The 20,315-nt window shown below is 43.6% G+C and overlaps 1 protein-coding gene across 1 annotated transcript in view; it reads right to left on the bottom strand.

The window, feature by feature from the left end:
• Positions 1-1,019: 1,019 nt before the first annotated feature.
• Positions 1,020-20,315, bottom strand: part of LOC139750638 (uncharacterized) — a 23,118-nt gene continuing 3,822 nt past the window's right edge. Inside the window, 9 exon segments of the mRNA XM_071665313.1 lie at positions 1,020-3,529; positions 5,045-5,119; positions 5,122-5,162; positions 7,640-7,769; positions 8,331-8,488; positions 10,258-10,332; positions 13,202-13,733; positions 15,096-15,170; positions 18,043-18,084. Coding sequence (XP_071521414.1) covers positions 3,345-3,529; positions 5,045-5,119; positions 5,122-5,162; positions 7,640-7,769; positions 8,331-8,488; positions 10,258-10,332; positions 13,202-13,733; positions 15,096-15,170; positions 18,043-18,084 — 1,313 coding nt within the window. The 3' untranslated portion in view covers positions 1,020-3,344.

The following is a 20,315-nucleotide window of genomic DNA, read 5'->3' as shown; positions in this document are numbered from 1 at the left end:
GATAGTGTTGTGCGCAGCAGGGTGGATGTGCTGGAAATGAGATGTTTGAGGACAATATGTGGTGTGTGGTGGTTTGATCGAGTAAGTAATGTAAGGGTAAGAGAGATGTGTGGTAATAAAAAGAGTGTGGTTGAGAGAGCAGAAGAGGGTGTTTTGAAATGGTTTGGTCACATGGAGAGAATGAGAGAGGAAAGATTGACCAAGAGGATATATGTGTCAGAGGTGGAGGGAACGAGGAGAAGTGGGAGACCAAATTGGAGGTGGATAGATGGAGTGAAAAAGATTTTGAGTGATCGGGGCCTGAACATGCAGGAGGGTGAAAGGCGTGCAAGGAATAGAGTGAATTGGAACGATTTGGTATACCGGGGCCGACATGCTGTCAATGGATTGAACCAGGGCATGTGAAGCGTCTGGGGTAAACCATGGAAAGTTTTGTGGGGCCTGGATGTGGAAAGGGAGCTGTGGTTTCGGTGCATTATTACATGACAGCTAGAGACTGAGTGTGAACGAATGGGGCCTTTGTCGTCTTTTCCTAGCACTACCTCGCACACATGAGGGGGAAGGGGGTTGTTATTACATGTGTGGCGAGGTGGCGATGGGAATGAATAAAGGCAGACAGTATTAATTATGTACATGTTTATATATGTATATGTCTGTGTGTGTATATATATGTATACGTTGAGATGTATAGGTATGTATATTTGCGTGTGTGGACGTGTATGTATATACATGTGTATGTGGGTGGGTTGGGCCATTCTTTCGTATGTTTCCTTGCGCCACCTCGCTAACGCGGGAGACAGCGACAAAGCAAAATAATAAAATAATATATATTTCATACTATTCGCCATTTCCCGCGATAGCGAGGTAGCGTTAAGAACAGAGGACTGGGCCTTTGAGGGAATACCCTCACCTGGCCCCCTTCTCTGTTCCTTCATATATATATGAAGAACCTTTGCTTCACAGCGAAGAGGTATATGAAACAATCACCAATGGAAAGAGAACTTAAAAAAGGTGAGTACTTTCGTTTATTACATCCTCAGACAGAGTGAGGGAGACACAGGTGTTGAGGTCCTTAAAAGCACAGAGGTAGCAGTGAGGCGGGGCTTCATTAATCCCCCTGGAGTGCAGGTGGCCACTAATTATGTGACCTGACATCTGACCTTCCTCTCTATACACTGTGTGTGGACAGGGTTATTCTGGTGGATAATTCTTAATAATCATTTCAGTTAACAGTTTGTCACATTTCAAATGGTCATAAGACGTATTTACATTACGATCAAATGTGCCGAAGATTAAACATGGTTCAATTGCATTACGTTTTTGCCGTATTCATCACGTTTTTTTCTATAAACAGATACGGCAGTACGATTTTTCCTAGTAAAATATGCTTCTTTGAAATTCTGGTCGTATGTTCATGTATTGTACGTGCATTGTGTATGTAATGTATGGGAAGTTCACACAGGGGTGCACTGTTCACTATATAGTGTACGTTCTCATTGCATTCGATTACCGTTCGATCATCATGTAACTAGGCTGGTCCTACTCCTAGGCCAGGCCCACCTGAGCCTTCAAAAAAGCCGCTCGGAATTATCATGTATAGAAGTGGATACACTGCCTCTTGTGAGCCAGGTGAGGGCCTCCCTGCTCACTGGTACTGCCCTCACCACTTACACTGCCTTGTGAGCTGGGTGAGGGCCTCCCTGCTCACTGGTACTGCCCTCGCCACTTACACTGCCTTGTGAGCTAGGTGAGAGCCTCCCTGCTCACTGGTACTGCCCTCACCACTTACACTGCCTAGTGAGCTAGGTGAGAGCCTCCCTGCTCACTGGTACTGCCCTCACCACTTACATTGCCTTGTGTGCGCCAGGTAAATGCCTCTCTGCCTATTTACTGGTACTGCCCTCACCACTTACACTGCCTCTTGTGCGCCAGGTGAGGGCCTCCCTGCTCACTGGTACTGCCCTCACCACTTACACTGCCTTGTGTGCGCCAGAGGAATGTCTCTCTGGCTATTCACTGGTACTGCCCTCACCATTTACACTGCCATGCGTGTGCCAGGCGAGGGCCTCGCTGCTCACTGGTACTGCCTGCTCTCACCACTTACACTGCCTTATAAAGCCAAAATGAAGACCAACCAAATCCAAAATGTTGGCATTCATGATGCCTTGCGTGTTACCAGGTATAGTTGGCTGCCAAGTTAAAGGTGTTGCCCACACCACTCACAGCGCCTTGTGTGTGTGTGTGTGTGTGTGTGTGTGTGTGTGTGTGTGTCCACAAGGTACAGGTGCTGCTCTCACCACACAAACAGCTTTATGTGAGTTTAACGTTGGTCTATCAGCTACAAGGTGAGGCCTTCACCAACTTGTGTGGGTCAAGGGAGACTCGAACACTTCAAAGACGCTCCCCTGATGATCAACCCAGCCTCCGTCGGCTCGGAGCATGTGAAGGACACTCTCTCAGCCTACATATACTCTCCACATGTCCCACGGTGTCACGTGCGAGCGAGATAGAGAGAGAGAGAGGGGAAGGGTGGGGGGGCTGTCTGCTGACTGCTGTCCCCTCGAACCACTCAAGAGGACTTCTGTGAACCAGCTGGAGAGCTACCAACATCAGACGGTTCCGTCATCACATTGCCTCGAGTGAGCTGGATAAAGGTTAGCAGCTCACAGATTCTGCCGACCCCTCACATTGCCTCCTGTGGGCCAAGCAATAGTACCTCCCTTACCACTCACATGGCCTCCTGTAGGCCAAGCGAGAGGCTTATAGCTCACTGGTACCGCCCTTACCACTCACATTGTCTTGTGTGAGCTAAGCGAGAGCCTTATAGCTTACTGCTACTGCTCGCACCACTCACATTGCCTCCTGTAGGCCAAGCAAAAGGCTTATAGCTCACTGGTACTGCCCTTACCACTCACATTGCCTCGTGTGAGCCAAGCAAGAGGCTTATAGCTCACTGGTACTGCTCGTACCGCTCATACCATCACCTATGAACTGCCTTGGGGTTTTCTGTGACCGTCGACAGTGCTCTTACTAGCAATGCCAACGCCACCCCCCTTTTTTTCCTTGAACGTGAGTCACATATAAAAAAACTCTCCCGCCTCTCAGAAAAAACAGCACCTTATCTTCTAACACTATTTCTTTGTCTTCTTTTACACGTTGTCTTTCCTTCAGCGCAGTTCAAGATAACACAAGCAGTGAGTGACTCACGGGAGTTTGGATAGCGAGAATAACGGTCAACGGAGGACGACCACTGAGAGAGGAGTCACTTGACCTCAGCCTCCGTAGTCTTGTGGGTGTGCCACCGCCACCACCTTGCGCTAGGGGAGGGGTGTTGGTGGTGGTGGTCAGCGACGACGGACCATCATCTTTAACTCCCTCAGAGTGGTCCAGACCCTGTGCCCTGGGGTGAAGTACGCCCACGACATCACGGCCCATCTGTCGTCGTCGTCGCTGCTCAAAGGGGCTGTCGGGGAGGCCCAGCTACAATACTTGTACCACCAACCTCCACGACGGCTACCTGCACAGTGACCTGTGAAATGTAACATATATAAATGTAATATATATATATATATATATATATATATATATATATATATATATATATATATATATATATATATATATATATATATATATATATATATATATATATATATATATATCCCTGGGGTTAGGGGAGAAAGAATACTTCCCACGTATTCCCTGCGTGTCGTAGAAGCGACTAAAAAGGAAGGGAGTAGGGGCTGGAAATCCTCCCCTCCTGTTATAATTCAAAAGTAGGAACGGAGAGGTGGGCCAGGTGAGGATATGCCCTCTAAGGCTCACTCCTCTGTTCTTAACCCTACCTCACTAACGCGGGATAAGGCGAATATGTATGAAAAAAAAAGACATATATATATATATATATATATATATATATATATATATATATATATATATATATATATATATATATATATATATATATATATATATGTTGGAAAGGATCACAATTTTGCGCGTGATCAAGTATATTCCTATGAGTCCACGGGGAAAATGAAACACTTATCGTGGTAAATTAACATACACATACATGTTATAATCCATGCTCATTTTGCTAATATCATTATCAAACCAAAATTGCTCTCTTCAATAAAACTACATCTTCACTACATTCTCACCTTCACTAATTGTCAGCGTCGCCACAGTACTGGACATCAGCGTCATTTCTCGGCCCGCCCATTTCAAAATAAACCTGTTCTCAACCAGTTATCTGGACAAGTCTTTGAACCAAGTCTTCGGAACCATTGACTCTGCACTGCCAAGTAGGATATATACCTACAGTTATGGACCAAGACACGTCGTCATTCAGCCCAGCACTCGACCACGGGTATGACCGTCGCCCGTCACACGTCCAAAGCCGCTCGTAAATATCATCAAATGCAAGAGTCTTATGTTTATCAGCAGTGACAAGCCAGATCATCCATACATCCAGTCACATTTACACGACCTTTAACCTCCCCATATGCCATCTCGTGACTCATATGTCTATAACCTCAAGTGAACCATTATCATCGTCCATAACAACAGATATGTTAAAGGTAGCAGCGAAAACTGCAACTGAGAGTCAGGACTTTAGATTCTTCTCAACACGTTTCCACAACACCTTCTTCAGGAGGATAGATTTTCTCCTGAAGGAGACTTTATCGAATCCTGAAGAGAATAAATTCCTGACTCCTGCTTTCAGTTTTTCTTGCTACCTTTCACCTATGGGTGAATTAGTACATTTAATTTGTAAAATATAACCTTTAACTACCCAAGTGCTTCACCCAATACTTGTGATCATCAATCAAACAGAATCATTCAACTCTCAGGCATTAACAGCCACTAATAACCCAAGTCTAATATCCCTCAACAGGTGTACGATCATAACGTAACTAGGTCATTCATAGACACATTCACAAACTACTCGGATGAAAAGTTAACCCATTCTCAGTTGAGAGCAGCAGTACAAGAGGATGTGTGGCATCCACCACCCTCGCCATGCTGCTGGGGTAATACCTACCACCGGGCCATTTGTCTTGGTCCCTGTCGAGGGTGGAGAAGCCCATGCCATCGCGGTAGCTCATGTCATCGCCCAGGTACTGGTGACGCTGCTGTAGCCTCTGACACGCAGGGAATACCTGAAGAGGGAGGGAGGAGGAGGATTACATCCATCACCGACCGTGCTAAGTAAGATCTACGGGGATGCACGCGATAAGTTCCAAGTGCATTATCGTGTAGTGATCACATCTTCAGGGGATATACAAGAATAAGATAGAAAACGTAGAACAGTCAGTTGATAAACAAGGATGTGACGTAACTAAGAAGCCATCGGTAAACAACCGTTACCAGATGGTGGTGTTCGGGTCTGGCATCATGCTGTCGTTAAATTTGTATTATGTGGACAGGAGAGGGAACCGTTTACAAAGTTTGCCTACGACAAAGCTATCAAGTATGTATAGACCTTCACTAATATTGTTATGATTGTGCATTTGATAATAGAAGATTCAATGATATTTCTCGTGGTAAAAGAGTTACAGCTGATAACTGAATTAATGTTACTCCAGTCAGTACAATTAGATTCTTGTCCTGTTCTTCTATCATGCTCATTTTGCTTAAGCCTAACATAAACATCCTTACCAGTCTGCCCAACATAAAACATATTACAGTTTTTACAAGGTATTGTGTAAACACAGCCCGCAAGATTTTCTTGTTCATTTTTACTTAAGATTTCTTTTCATCATATTGTTATTGCTGAAGGCTATATCTAATCAAAGGATTTAAGCAACCTACGAAGTAATGTAAAATTATCAATAAAAGGGAGAACTAAAAGATTCTTGGTATCAAGGGGAGGTTTGGGTGTAACTATATAAAATGATTTCTTTGCCAACTGAAGGGATTTATCAATGAAAGATCTAGAATACTTTGACTTGGACCCTGTGGAATACATCTTCTCCCTTTTATTGATAATTTTACGTTACTTCTTAGGTAACTTAAATCCTTTAATGTAAATGTAGCCTTCAGCAATAACAATACTATAAAGAATATCTTAAAAACTCACCAAAAAATTCTGTAGGCTGTGTTTATAAAATCCTTTGTAAAAACTGTAGTTTCTTTTATATTGGGCAAACTGGTCAAGATCTATAAGTTAGACTTAAGCAACATAGATTAAAAATCATGACCAATGTACTGGCTGGAGTAACGCTAATTCAGTTATCAACTGTAACTCCTTTATCACGAGAAATATCACTGAATCTTCTTTTATTGAATACACAAAGAATCACAACATTAATATTGGTGAAGGTTTATACAAACCTGATAACTTTGTTGTAGGAAAATCTTTTTTAAACATTTCCTTGTCCTGTCCACATGAGAAAGATTTTATGACAACATGATGCCAGACCCGAACACCACCAACCCGAACACCACCATCTGGTGACAGCTGTTTACCAATGGCGTCTTAGCTACGTCTCTTCCTTGTATATCAACTGACTGTTCTACGTCTTCTATCTCATTCTTATATCTCCCCTGACGATGTGATCATTACACGAAAGTGCACTTGGAACTTATAGTGTTTCATTTTCCTCGTGGTTATCTGCATATATATATATATATATATATATATATATATATATATATATATATATATATATATATATATATATATATATATATATATATATATATATATATATATATATATTCCCTGGGGATAAGGGGAGAAAGAATACTTCCCACGTATTCCCTGCGTGTCGTAGAAGACGACTGAAAGGGGAGGAAGCAGGGGGGCTGGAAATCCTCCCCTCTCGTTTTTAATTTTCCAAAAGAAGGAATAGAGAAAGGGGCCAAGTGAGAACATTTCCTCAAAGGCTCAGTCCCCTTTTCTTAAAGCTACATATCTATAGCTGGTGCAGGTGGGAAATTTGGTTGCTGGTTATCAAACAGTAACAGAATGTGACGGTGCTTTTACGTGGTATGGGATCTATGTGGTAAGGTGTTCATATATGAAATGGTGGTATTTGATGAAGTGCTCAAGAATCTGCAAAGCAAAACACGACATGAATAACAACTATTGGAAGATATCATAGCAAAAACCTGTGTAACACGGCAAAATAGAACAAGATATTTTCTGACAATATAATATAAACGGCAAAGTATCACATTAGACAACCTGGAATCGCATGGCATTTACGAAATAGCATTGACTGTGGATGATGCTTTGGCAAGGCACGAAATGGTAAATTGTGGCATTGCGAATCGCCGTATGACAAGTTACGGCATAACAAGTCATGGTATGACAAGCTACGTCATAACAAGTTATTGTATGACAAGTTACAGCATAACAAGTCATGGTATGACAAGTTACAGCATAACAAGTCATGGTATGACAAGTTACAGCATAACAAGTCATGGTATGACAAGTTACAGCGTAACAAGTCATGGTATGACAAGTTACAGCATAACAAGTCATGGTATGACAAGTTACGGCATAAGAAGTAATTGTATGACAAGTTACAGAATAACAAGTCATGGCATGACAAGGTACAACATGGCAATGGATGACTGTGTCAATGTTCAGGTACCTGGCGGGCGAACCAGAGGTCTGCCCACAACATACCCATTGGCTTCATCACTGACACTGAAGGACATCCACTCCCCAGTCCGCAGTTCCCCTTGTAGGTTCCTAGCGTCGACCCTCAGTGTGTACGAGATCTCTCCACTGGTCAGTAGGTGGAGGTGTTCATTCCCTGTAAGTGAAGACATTTATCATTCCATGCACTGGCTTGTCTAGTAGGAACGTCAGTCTGACCAAGAACAAACTGGAGCTTTCTGGTATTTACATCTAACATCTGTCCTACGGAACATCATGAATTCCAACGACTCATTGAGAACAATTAACCTCACCCGAATGGCATTTTCTGAAAGAAAATTAGTAGTAGTAGTAGTAGTAGTAGTAGTAGTAGAAGAAGTAGTAGTCGTGTAGTAGTAGTGTTAGTAGTAGTAGTGGTGGTGGTAGTAATAGTAGTAGTAGTAGTAGTCGTAATAGTAGTAGTAGTAGTAATAATAATAATAATAGTAGTAGTAGTAGTAGTAGTAGTAGTAGTAGTAGTAGTAGTAGTAGTAGTAATAGTAGTGGTAGTAGTAGTAATAGTAGTAGTAGAAGTAGTAGAAATAGTGGTAATAGTAGTAGTATCAGTAGCAGTGCTATAATCAGCGTCATAAGAATTATCATTATAATCATCATTTCAGTTCGAAAGAGCTTAAGAATTCCAGTGATACGAGGAGACCTTCGGGTGGACTTGACGTACCCAGCCAATGTTCTCCAATAGGATCCCCAAAGCCGTCCCTGTAGTCCTGCCAGGGCCGGGCGAAGTTCACCTGTGTCGTCTGGAGAAGGCGGGAGAGGAACACCGTCCACGCTTGGCCGTGCTCGAACTTGCAGTACACTCTAAAACCCGCAGTCGAACTGGGGAAATGAGGGGGATGAAGATGAGAAATTGTGTGATACTCTAGGAGCAAAAATCCATGTGACTAGATCATAAGCTAAAGTTGTGTATACATACGCCTCTCTCTCTCTCTCTCTCTCTCTCTCTCTCTCTCTCTCTCTCTCTCTCTCTCTCTCTCTCTCTCTCTCTCTCTCTCTCTCTCTCTCTCTCACACGTTAAACTGATGCAGCAGAGAGTTATCCTGTAACGCTTGTTTAACATTGGCGTCTTAGCTACGTCTCTTCTTTGCATATCAACTGACTGTTTTACGACTTCTATCTCATTCTTGTATCTCCCCTGACGATGTGATCATTACATGAAGATGCACTTGGGAACTTAACCGTGTTTCATTTTCCTCATGGTTATCAGCATATACTATATCACACGCACCACTGAGACCTTTTGCAATATATATATATATATATATATATATATATATATATATATATATATATATATATATATATATATTCTTTTTTTTTTTTTTTTCAAACTATTCGCCATTTCCCGCGTTAGCGAGGTAGCGTTAAGAACTGAGGACTGGGCCATTGAGGGAATATCCTCACCTGGCCCCCTTCTCTGTTCCTTCTTTTGGAAAATTAAAAAGAATTGAGAGGGGAGGATTTCCAGCACCCCGCTCCCTCCCCTTTTAGTCGCCTTCTACGACTCGCAGGGAATACGTGGGAAGTATTCTTTCTCCCCTATTCCTGCTTCAGCAGCGCACAGTAAACTGGGAACGTCCAATAGGCAGAATCACAGGTCAAATGTGGTGATGCGTGTTTGTCTGTGTGAGTTTAATGCAGGGCAGTAGATTAAGGAGTTAATATTTAGTGTCTTCAAAGAGCAAGTTGCACTCATATCATAACACGACGTGTGATGAGTTGGACTTGTGTTGTTAGTGCTTTTAGAATTGGCTGAGTATCAAATGGAAAATATGATTAAGATGAAAAACTTTAGATATCAGAAACATTCATATGAGGATATGATGCCTGAAAGCTTATTGGAGTCCAGACGAACGAACATATAAGTGTGGAATTATGTAACGAATGTCTGCTTAATGTCTTACCAAAGAAAACAGGATGTCATACCAAAGAAAACCAATAAGGATAAACTGAGAAGAGTGGAAAGTTTTATTTTCGGTGGATGATCGATATTCATCTAAAACAAGTTTTAAGTTTGATATCCACAGACTTTCTAGAACGTACAGACCTAAACCTGAAGATAATCTCTCTTCTGGTTTTCATATTGTTCCCTAATTGCAGTCAGGCCTATGAACAATATGTGGACCGCCCAATCATGTCACCTTGTTACAAATACATTCCTAAACACTGCCAGAAATTCCTCTGCTCATACAGTCAAAGCCATTAACACAGACAGGTCTTTCATCCAGTCACACGGACGCTGTCAGGTCATCTAACCAAATCAAACAAAGAAAAAATCATCAGTCTAGCTTAGTGATGAAACCAATTACCAGACCATAACGACTACTTTACCTTGAGAAAATCAAAGAACATTGTCCTTATCACTGACCACAACAATGAACTCAGCAAGCGCATTCAGTAGTTCACATGTTCGTAGCTGTTTGGTGTAAAAGCTTAGGTTGACAACACAGAGACCCATCAAAAAAATACCAACACTGTATATAAGATAATTTGAGCCAACCGCAGCTGTACTGCACATCCGAATGTATATGGCCACAGCCCAGCCCACTTGCGGAACGTTTGAGGCGAACATCGAAGCCAGAACTCACCTGTTCGGATAGATCCGGTAGACGCCACTTTCCCTCACACCCTGGCGAAAGTAATCCGCACAGTCCACAATTATCCTGTTGGCCCAAAAGAAATGGTGATCGTAACTCTGCATTAGTCAAGGTAAAGGTAGTGTATACCTTTACTGAATAACGGCTTGTATACATAAGCCATCCCGACCGTGACGCATTCACAGGCCGCCCAGGGTCGAGCGCATAGGTTCGAATCCTGGTTGCGGCAGTCGGTCCACAGTCAACCCAGCTATTCATCCACCACTACAGGTTGGTCGCTAAATTGGGTACCTAGCTCAAGCTATATATATATATATATATATATATATATATATATATATATATATATATATATATATATATATATATATATGATCAATGGAAGATAACTGCATTAACATGGCTATATAAACACCCATTAGTTCAAAAGTACTTAAAAGTGAAATTTGTTGTCATTTCCCATCATATAGATTAATATCTTAACAACAGTATACAATTTTTTATTTTATTCTACATCAAATTTCACAAGAACAGAAAGGTCACACTTCCCCTCAAAGACAGAAAGAAAAATAATCAGATACAGAGGACAAGAAGGACCGAGTGCAGACGGAAGCCGCCTACAGACAGACACCCATCACTAGGGATGGGTCCAAGCAGACAGACACCCATCACCAGGGATGGGTCCAAGCAGACAGACACCCATCACCAGGGATGGGTCCAAGCAGACAGACACCCATCACCAGGGATGGGTCCAAGCAGACAGACACCCATCACCAGGGATGGGTCCAAGCAGACAGACACCCATCACTAGGGATGGGTCCAAGCAGACAGACACCCATCACCAGGGATGGGTCCAAGCAGACAGACACCCATCACCAGGGATGGGTCCAAGCAGACAGACACCCATCACCAGGGATGGGTCCAAGCCACGATCCCCAGCCAATAAGGATGGCCTTACATGACCACCATCGATTAGAATTTCCCTACACGTCCTACGTTTCTTTTTCGTCTCTGGCAATTTTTCCTTCATTCTATTTCTCACCCTCTATTGTTCAGGGAGAGGAGAAGTGGGGGGGGAAAATACGATTCATGTCATCAGATTCCCCTGGTAAACACGGTCACTAACGAGCCAAGGAAAATCCGTCAATTTAAAATGAAAAAAAAAATAGTTTATTGAAAAATGATTCACTTTGGTCGAAATCGCCGTCGTCCCGCTTCACGTCACCGCTCTAACCCGTTTCCAATCACCTTCCCGCTTCATGTCACCGCTCCAACCCGTTTCCAATCACCTTCACGCATCATGTCACCGCTCTAACCCGTTTCCAATCACCTTCCCACTTCACGTCACCTCTCCTACCCGTTTCCAATCACCTTCCCACTTCACGTCACCGCTCCAACCCGTTTCCAATCACCTTCACGCATCATGTCACCGCTCTAACCCGTTTCCAATCACCTTCCCACTTCACGTCACCGCTCCAACCCGTTTCCAATCACCTTCACGCATCATGTCACCGCTCTAACCCGTTTCCAATCACCTTCCCGCTTCATGTCACCGCTCCAACCCGTTTCCAATCACCTTCCCGCTTCATGTCACCGCTCCAACCCGTTTCCAATCACCTTCCCACTTCACGTCACCGCTCCAACCCGTTTCCAATCACCTTCCCACATCATGTCACCGCTCCAACCCTTTTCCAATCGCCTTCCCACTTCAAGTCACCGCTCCCACCCGTTTCCAATCACCTTCCCACTTCATGTCACCGCTCCAACCCGTTTCCAATTACTTTCCCGCTTCACGTCACCGATCTAACCCATTTCCAATCACCTTCCCACTTCACGTCGCCGCTCCAACCCGTTTCCAATCACCTTCCCACTTCACGTCACCTCTCCAACCCGTTTCCAATCACTTTCCCGCTTCACGTCGCCGATAGTACCCGTTTCCAATCACCTTCCCACTTCATGTCACCGCTCCAACCCTTTTCCAATCGCCTTGTTTCCGGTAACTGCTCAGAAGTCCACAACGTTACCTTAGGTGTAAGAATGGGAGTTAAGGTTCTCAGTTGTGTTATAGACCACAAAGCACTAGGATGTAAATGGAAGTACCATAATTCTTGGTGCTTCACTATACGGACGGTCAACACCCTCAACCACAAACCAATTTGCTGGTTATAATCAACAAGTCATATAAAAACGAGTCTCCCAAGATTCTGTATGGTGTAGGTCAGGTCAAAAATTGGTGTGTGGTTGAGGGGGTTGACGGTCTGTATAGTGAAGCACCAAGAAATTATGTCACTTACATTCCAAATCCAACTGATGTCATTGAACGTAATTTAATGTCATTTACTCGAAGGCACAGATGGTTGGTCCACGTTGGAACCGCTTCGCAGGAAAGCTTCAGGTGAAGTAAGCTTTGACATTTGGCCTGAGAGAGAGAGAGAGAGAGACAGAGAGAGAGAGAGGGAGAGAGAGAGGGAGAGAGAGAGAGAGGGAGAGAGAGAGAGACTGAGCGAGCTCTGTCGGTGGCTTCATAGAGTACACAAGGTGAACTGACACTTGCACGAACATATGTCCTAAGATTACAGCAATCTTTGAAAAGGAGAACACTTCAGTAATCTATTCTATCATTAACTAAGAGAACACTTCAGTAATCTATTCTGTCATTAACTAAGAGAACACTTCAGTAATCTATTCTATCATTAACTAAGAGAACACTTCAGTAATCTATTCTATCATTAACTAAGAGAACACTTCAGTAATCTATTCTATCATTAACAAAGAGAACACTTCAGTAATCTATTCTATCATTAACTCACAGTATAGAGTGAAAGGTGTCCCTCGTAAATCACTTCATATCTAATGTTGGATCAGAAGTGGATTTTAGAATCTGAATTCATATCCAAAGTTTCGAGACGGTGGATCAATGCTCAAGATGACTCACCTGTCTGTTATATTTTTCTGACACGCTCGCAGCTCCTCATCCAGGACGTTCTTATCCTCCTGTAGACGCTGGTTATCCTCCTGAAGCTGCTGGTTGTGGGACTCCTGGCTCAGGCGCCTCTTGTTGTTTTCTCGAAGTTGAGTCTTCAAGTCGCTGATCTCTTGCCTGCGTTGCTTCATGTGAAGCAAGTAAGACGCGCACACGTCAGGGTATATGGCAACTCTCCCTGTGGTCCCCTGGCCTTCGTCGTCGACCTGGAGATGATGGTCTTCCCTTATCTGACGGTGGTCTCCTACCATGAGCATCTCCTTCTCCCTCCGGCCCACGCCTGTCCTTCGTAAGGCATCTTCTGTTTCTCGTAGCGCCCCCTCTTGTTCCTGTATCTTCGTTTTCTGTTGCTCGATCACTTGGTCTCGCTCCACTATCTGGTCTCGTAGCTGGCAAGCGTCGTCCTCGAGGTCAGCGATCTTCTGCTCCAGTTCCTCAATCTCCCGTAGCAGAATGTTGATGATGCTCTCCTTCACGCCAGCATCTACTCTGCCGGAGATAAACACTTGTAACAGTGACTGTCGCAATGTCACGAGTTCACAGAATACATCTCACCATCATTGTTACAGGAGGACGATAGAATCCGTATATAACGTTCTTACATGGATGTAGTTAGCAGCAACTACTGAATGGCTCTTAAAGAGTTGAGGTAAACTGTTGACTGTAATATTTCGTGTAAATAATCATGACTGATGGCGTTTATTATCGATTCTAAATGGACGTTGGGGGGGAAACTACAAGAGAAATGCACGTTTGATCAAATGGCGCCTTCTCTTCATTAGCAGATCCTTAATCTTAAAAATTCAAACAGCAGCTGTTGACAGTAACGGACAAATAGCAACGGTTGACAGTAACGGACGAGGTCGTTGTGAATCATTACAAGATCAACAATTACGGCCTATAATCACCAAGTTGTTGATTGGTTGGTTGGTGGTTGTGGTAGGTCGTCCACAATCATTGTATGCGTGTCTCTACGGTCGTCTGTGCTGGACGTGATCAAGTGAGTTTCTTGCGCACGAGGGCAAAGCTTTCAGACAAGATGGAAAACGAGAGGCTTGAGGAGCCGCTACGTGGGTTATGGTGACCTGACATGGGGACGTGTCTTTCTCACATCGGCCGTATTCCCACAACACCTCTTGATCAAGCGTGTGATGCAAGGTGGTGTAAGAGAAATATGACAACAAGACCACCTCTAGGTTAGATAGTTAAACTGTAGGTTTAATGGTGTAAGTTGATCAGCAAAGTTTTGTAACCCCGTGATCCTATGGCAAACAGAGTCTAGTGGTACGGTGAAGAAGTTCAGTATTACTTCAAAGGTTAATATGTCGGCTTAGCATATGAGCCGGAGAGGTTATGGAGTAATTGATTTGTGCTGTTGTCCCCCGGGCAAATTCATTGTGCACCCTATGCTCATCCTGCGAGCGGTAGCGCAAAAAAATTACAGGGGTCGCAAAGGGTCTTAGTCAGACCCTAGTGAGTCGATATTACATAAGATGTTACGTTTCGTATTTCAGTACATACATTACATAGTTCCCAGGACCTTTCTGAAGGCTCCTGCAACCTAGGACAGCGCTACCTCCAGTAGCAGTGAAGTTTTGACTCCTTTTGAGACAGAATTTCTTTTACGAGACGCTACGCCCAGTGATACAGAGCCTCGTATAGGATGACCTATCACTGACGGTGTAACTTCGAGAGGCGGAGTCTGGCAACACCGTGGACAAAAGGCTGTGTTGATAACCCTCACCAAAGAGGCGGCCACAAGACGTAGCACAACACCCATGGATTCACTAGACATCAATGAGGCGCCCCAAAGACCTGCGTCACATGTGGAATTCTTGGACATTACCTTCTCTGGCTGAGGCGTACTCCGAGATGTGGGCACTGAAGGCTTGCGAGAGATCTGTGATCATTTCGTTGGCACCTGGAAGATAATACAGAAGAGAAACAGCCACATTGAACTTAAGGATGATGCCACTTAGTGTATCACAGTGTCCAAACCTATCAGGAACGATTATCATGACGAGTTCTAAGAGCTGAACACTAGGGTTTATGAAGTTCACATCCAGTGGTCTAATCACAGGGAGGAATTGGAGGTCATTATGATCAGGGGATCCCTCTAGCAAGAGGGACTACGTTACTCTCCTATCGTCAGTCTGCTTTTGATCATGCCATGTCTGGTCCTCCCGCTCACCTTCTACTGACGGGGAGAAAGAAAGAGGATGTGAGCAACTACCACAGCTGTTCTTCGTCATATCCTGGCGCTAACTCGCCAAAGCGGTAAATGACGATCAACACACACTCTCTCTCTCTCTCTCTCTCTCTCTATATATATATATATATATATATATATATATATATATAGATATCACATACAAACCTCCAACAACCAGGATCGAACCCCGGGACACCTGTGCAACAGGCGGGAGCGCTACCGCTAGGCTATGATCGCCCCTAATAGGGAAATGACTATTCGAATACTATGTACTTGAATACCCTTCGTCTCACGTTGCTGAGCAACGGGGTCTACACCGGTCATTTCCTATCAGGCTCACACAGCCAGCAGATAGCATTTTACCATACTTAACTGCAAAACGCGAAGGTATATGAATACGAACAAAGTGCATATGAACGCGCATCTTCATAGAACATACTAACCTCCAACAGCCAGGATCGAACCCGGGACCCCTGTGCAACAGGCGGGAGCGCTACCGCTCGGATATGATCGCCTGATGGGAAATGAACCATACATACACTGAATATCCTCACCAACCAATCAACAACACAGTCACCCCATTTTTTGATGAATTCCACTGCAATACCATCCAAACCCGCCGTCTTGCCGGCTTTCATCTTCCGCAAAGCTTTCACTACCTCTTCTCTGTTTAACAAACCATTCTCCCTGATCCTATCACTTCGCACACCACCTCGACCAAAACACCCTATGTCTGCCACTCTGTCATCAAGCACATTCAGCAAACCTTCAAAATACTCACAAATATTTTTTTTATTATAATTTGTCGCTGTCTCCAACGTTAGCTAGGTGCGCAAGGAAAGAGACAAAAGGATGGCCCAACCCACACACATACATATGTATATATATACATATATATACATGTACATACCTATACATTTCAACGCATACATACATATACATACACAGACATATACATATATACACATGTACATATTCATACATTCATACATACCCGCCGCCATCCCGCCACACATATAAAGACACCCCCCCCCCCCCCCCCGCATGCGCGCGAGGTAGCGCTGGGAAAAGACAACAAAGGCCACATTCGTTCACACTCAGTCTCTTGCTTTCTTGTATAATGCACCGATACCACAACTTCCTTACCACATCCAGGCCCCAAAACACTTTCCAAGATTTACCCCAGACGCTTCACATGCCCTGGTTCAATCCATTGACAGCACGTACGTCGAACCCGGTATACCACATAGTTCCAATTCACTCTATTCCTTGCACGCCTTTCACCCTAGTGTATGTTCAGGCCCCAATAGTTCAAAATCTTTTTCACTCTATCCTTCCACCTCCGATTTGGTCTCCCACTTCTCCTCGTTCCCTCGACCTCTGACACATATATCCTCTTTGTCAATCTTCCCTCACTCATTCTCACCATGTGACCAAACCATTTCATACACCCTCTTCTGCTCTCTCAACCACACTCTTTTTATCATCGCATAACTCTCTTACCCTTTCATTACTTACTCGATCAAACCGCCTCACACCACACATTGTCCTCAAACATCTCATTTCCAACACATCCACCCTCCTCCGCACAACCCAGTCTATTGCCTATGCCTCACAATCATATAACATTGTTGGAAACACTATTCCTTCAAACATACCCACTTTTGCTTTCCGAGATAACGTTCACTCCTTCCACACATTCTTCAACGCTCCCAGAACCTTCGCCCCCTCCCCCAGTCTGTGACTCACTTCCGCTTCCATGGTTCCATCCGCTGCCAGATCCACTCCTTATATATCTAAAACACTTCACTTCCTCCAATTTTTTCTCCATTCAAAGTTACCTCCCAATTGATTTGTCCCTCAACCCCACTGAACCTAATAACCTTGCTCTTATTCACACTTACTCTCAGCTTTCTTCTTTCACACACTTTACCAAACACATTCACCAACTGCAGTTTCTCAACCGTATCAGCCACCAGCGTTGTATCATCAGTGAACAACAACTGACTCACTTCCCAAGTCCTCTCATCCACAACAGACTGCATACTTGCCCCTCTCTCCAAAACTCTTGCTTTCACCTCCATAACAACTCTATCCATAAACATATAAAACAACCATGGAGACATCACTCACGCCTGCCGCAAACCTACATTCACTGAGAACCAATCACTTTCCTCTCTTCCTACACGTACACATGCCTTACATCCTCGATAAAAACTTTTCACTGATTCTAGCAACTTACCTCCCACACCATATACTCTTAATGCCTTCCACAGAGCATCTCTATCAACTCTATCATATGCCTTCTCCAGATCCATAAATGCTACATACAAATCCATACATATATATATATATATATATATATATATATATATATATATATATATATATATATATATATATATATATATATTTGTATTTATTATACATTGTTGAGTATTCCTGGAAAATACATGGGAGGGTATTGTTTGAGAGGGTGAAGGCATGTACAGAGCATCAGACTGGGGAAGGGCATTGTAGTTTCAGAAGCGGTAGAGGATGTGTGACTTGTCTCGACCAGATAACAAGTGATAAAGCTTACCTTGTATGGCCACTGCTACGTCTGCCAAAGCTCCCCTTGTATCTAGAATTGAAGAAAAAAAATATTAATATCATTAATGTTAGATGGAGATTTGGCTATTGTTGAAGATGGGAGTTTAACTGTAGTATCTCAATGGATGAAACTCGTTCGTTCGTGTATCATACAGACTGTCAACCAGCGTCAGTGTACGTGGAGACTAAAAGTCAAATGTAGGAGGAATTTCTATCAGTGTCTGTGTGTGTGTGTGTGTGTGTGTGTGTGTGTGTGTGTGTGTGTGTGTGTGTGTGTGTAAGTGGAAGGTAATGACCTACAGTGGAGTGTATGTTACTGTGTGGTACGTGATGGTCATTAGTGCCTCATTCTATAGTCACATGTCTTACCTCACACTTCATTATCATAGTCACTTATCTTACCTCACACTCCATCATCATAGTCATTTATCTTACCTCACACTCCCTCATCATAATCTCATGTCTTACCTCAATCTCCTTCATCATAGTCACAATATCTTACATCACACTCCATCATCATAGTCACATGTCTTACTCCACACTCCCTTAACATAGTCACATGTCTTACTCCACACTCCCTCATCATAGTCACATGTCTTACTCCACACTCCATCATCATAGTCACATGTCTTATCTCAATCTCCCTCATCATAGTCACAATATCTTACCTCAATCTCCCTCATCATAGTCACATGTTTTACCTCAATCTCCCTCATCTTTTGGTCACAATGATACCTCTCACAACTGACCTTCTCGTGACCTCAGTCATCCTCACTCGACTTCTCATGACGACCATCGTCTCATACTCTTCACTTAACCTTCCCTCATTATCTTTCGCCTGGCCCTCCCTGACCTGACCTGACCTTATCAACCCTGCCCTATGTTCCTTCACCTGAGTTCTCCTCATAGCTTTATCTGCCAATCTCTTGTGTCCCCTACCATAATTCCAGACTCGTTGGCTCTCCGAATCACCTCTACCATTACCTCACAAACCCTCACTGGAACTCTTCTGGCCATGGTTAGTTTATATTCCCTCCCTAGTTTCTTCCTCACTCTTCTGACCACACTCTCCCTGACATGACCTATCCCTCATCATCACTGCCCTCAGATATGTATATTGACTCCCATGTACTCACGGTAACTCTCATTCCTTCGCTTAACTTCCTCTCACTTTTCTTACAACATTCTTAAAACCAGACCTTCCCTCACAATCGTCATCGTTCATTTGACCTCATCTCGCCACCGCTACCTCACAGGTTTCATTCTACCATCCCGCATTACTCTGACCACAAAGTCCCATTATGCATCTTCTCTGGCAAGATTTTGTTTACAAAAATTATTGATTATTATCAACGTTTCCAAAAACAGCTCTGGATCTCATATTGTCGAGTTTCTGTACAGAAGTTGGCATGTCAACTGCTACATTACTGTGATATAATCAACGAACAACAATTCATTACTTGATATTCAACTAATTATCATAAAGTACATCATGTCTAAACCAGTGTACTGACTCCGTAAAACTTCCTGTATATCTGCCACTTTTGACTGTGAAACACGCGGATAAGTACACATATTGTGCCGACCACCATAACTGACAGACAACACACTGCTTTATACATGCTGATGGATCCTTGCTGGGAAAACGGTAAGACCGGTGATGCCTATACTCTTTACAGTAATAACAACCTTATTCACTCTCTCACAGCAAGAAAAACTTAGCACTTAGTCCAGCTGTGCCCACTGCGAACTCATGGCAGTGAAACATCTCCTCCAAGTACACGCTGTAATCCCCTCTGACCCCAGGCCAGCTCTGGCAACACTCACCTGAAGGAGGGCTCTCCATGACACTGTTCCCTCGATCATTCACTCCCTGCTTATAGAAGACGATAACAGTGGTCTACACACCCAGTTCCTATGGAATCCCTCACGTGTCGGACGTACGGGCCATGACCATATACCTAACCTCACTCAATATACCTGTTGGCTCTCGGGCCCCTACTCCAGACTTGGTCTAACTGAAGGCATAGTCCACACTGACCAAATTGCATTTGCCTGCGAGGACGAAAACCTTGAGAGACTATAAACGACCAAGAGGCTGTAGTGTTGTGTATCATGATCATTACAGGGTAAAGAAACATTAGTATGAAAGGTGTCAGACCCACACTAGACAATGTGATATCTATAATTGCTGAAATCCACCTTGGGTACAGGTACATGTGGCAAGCCGCGAGGAAACCATGATCGTAAACACTACAGATA

The sequence above is a fragment of the Panulirus ornatus genome, chromosome 10 (assembly GCF_036320965.1).
Source record: "Panulirus ornatus isolate Po-2019 chromosome 10, ASM3632096v1, whole genome shotgun sequence".
In the NCBI taxonomy this organism is placed as follows: domain Eukaryota; kingdom Metazoa; phylum Arthropoda; class Malacostraca; order Decapoda; family Palinuridae; genus Panulirus; species Panulirus ornatus.
Note: the sequence above shows the minus strand (reverse complement) of the source record. Positions and strands in the feature narration are given on the sequence as shown.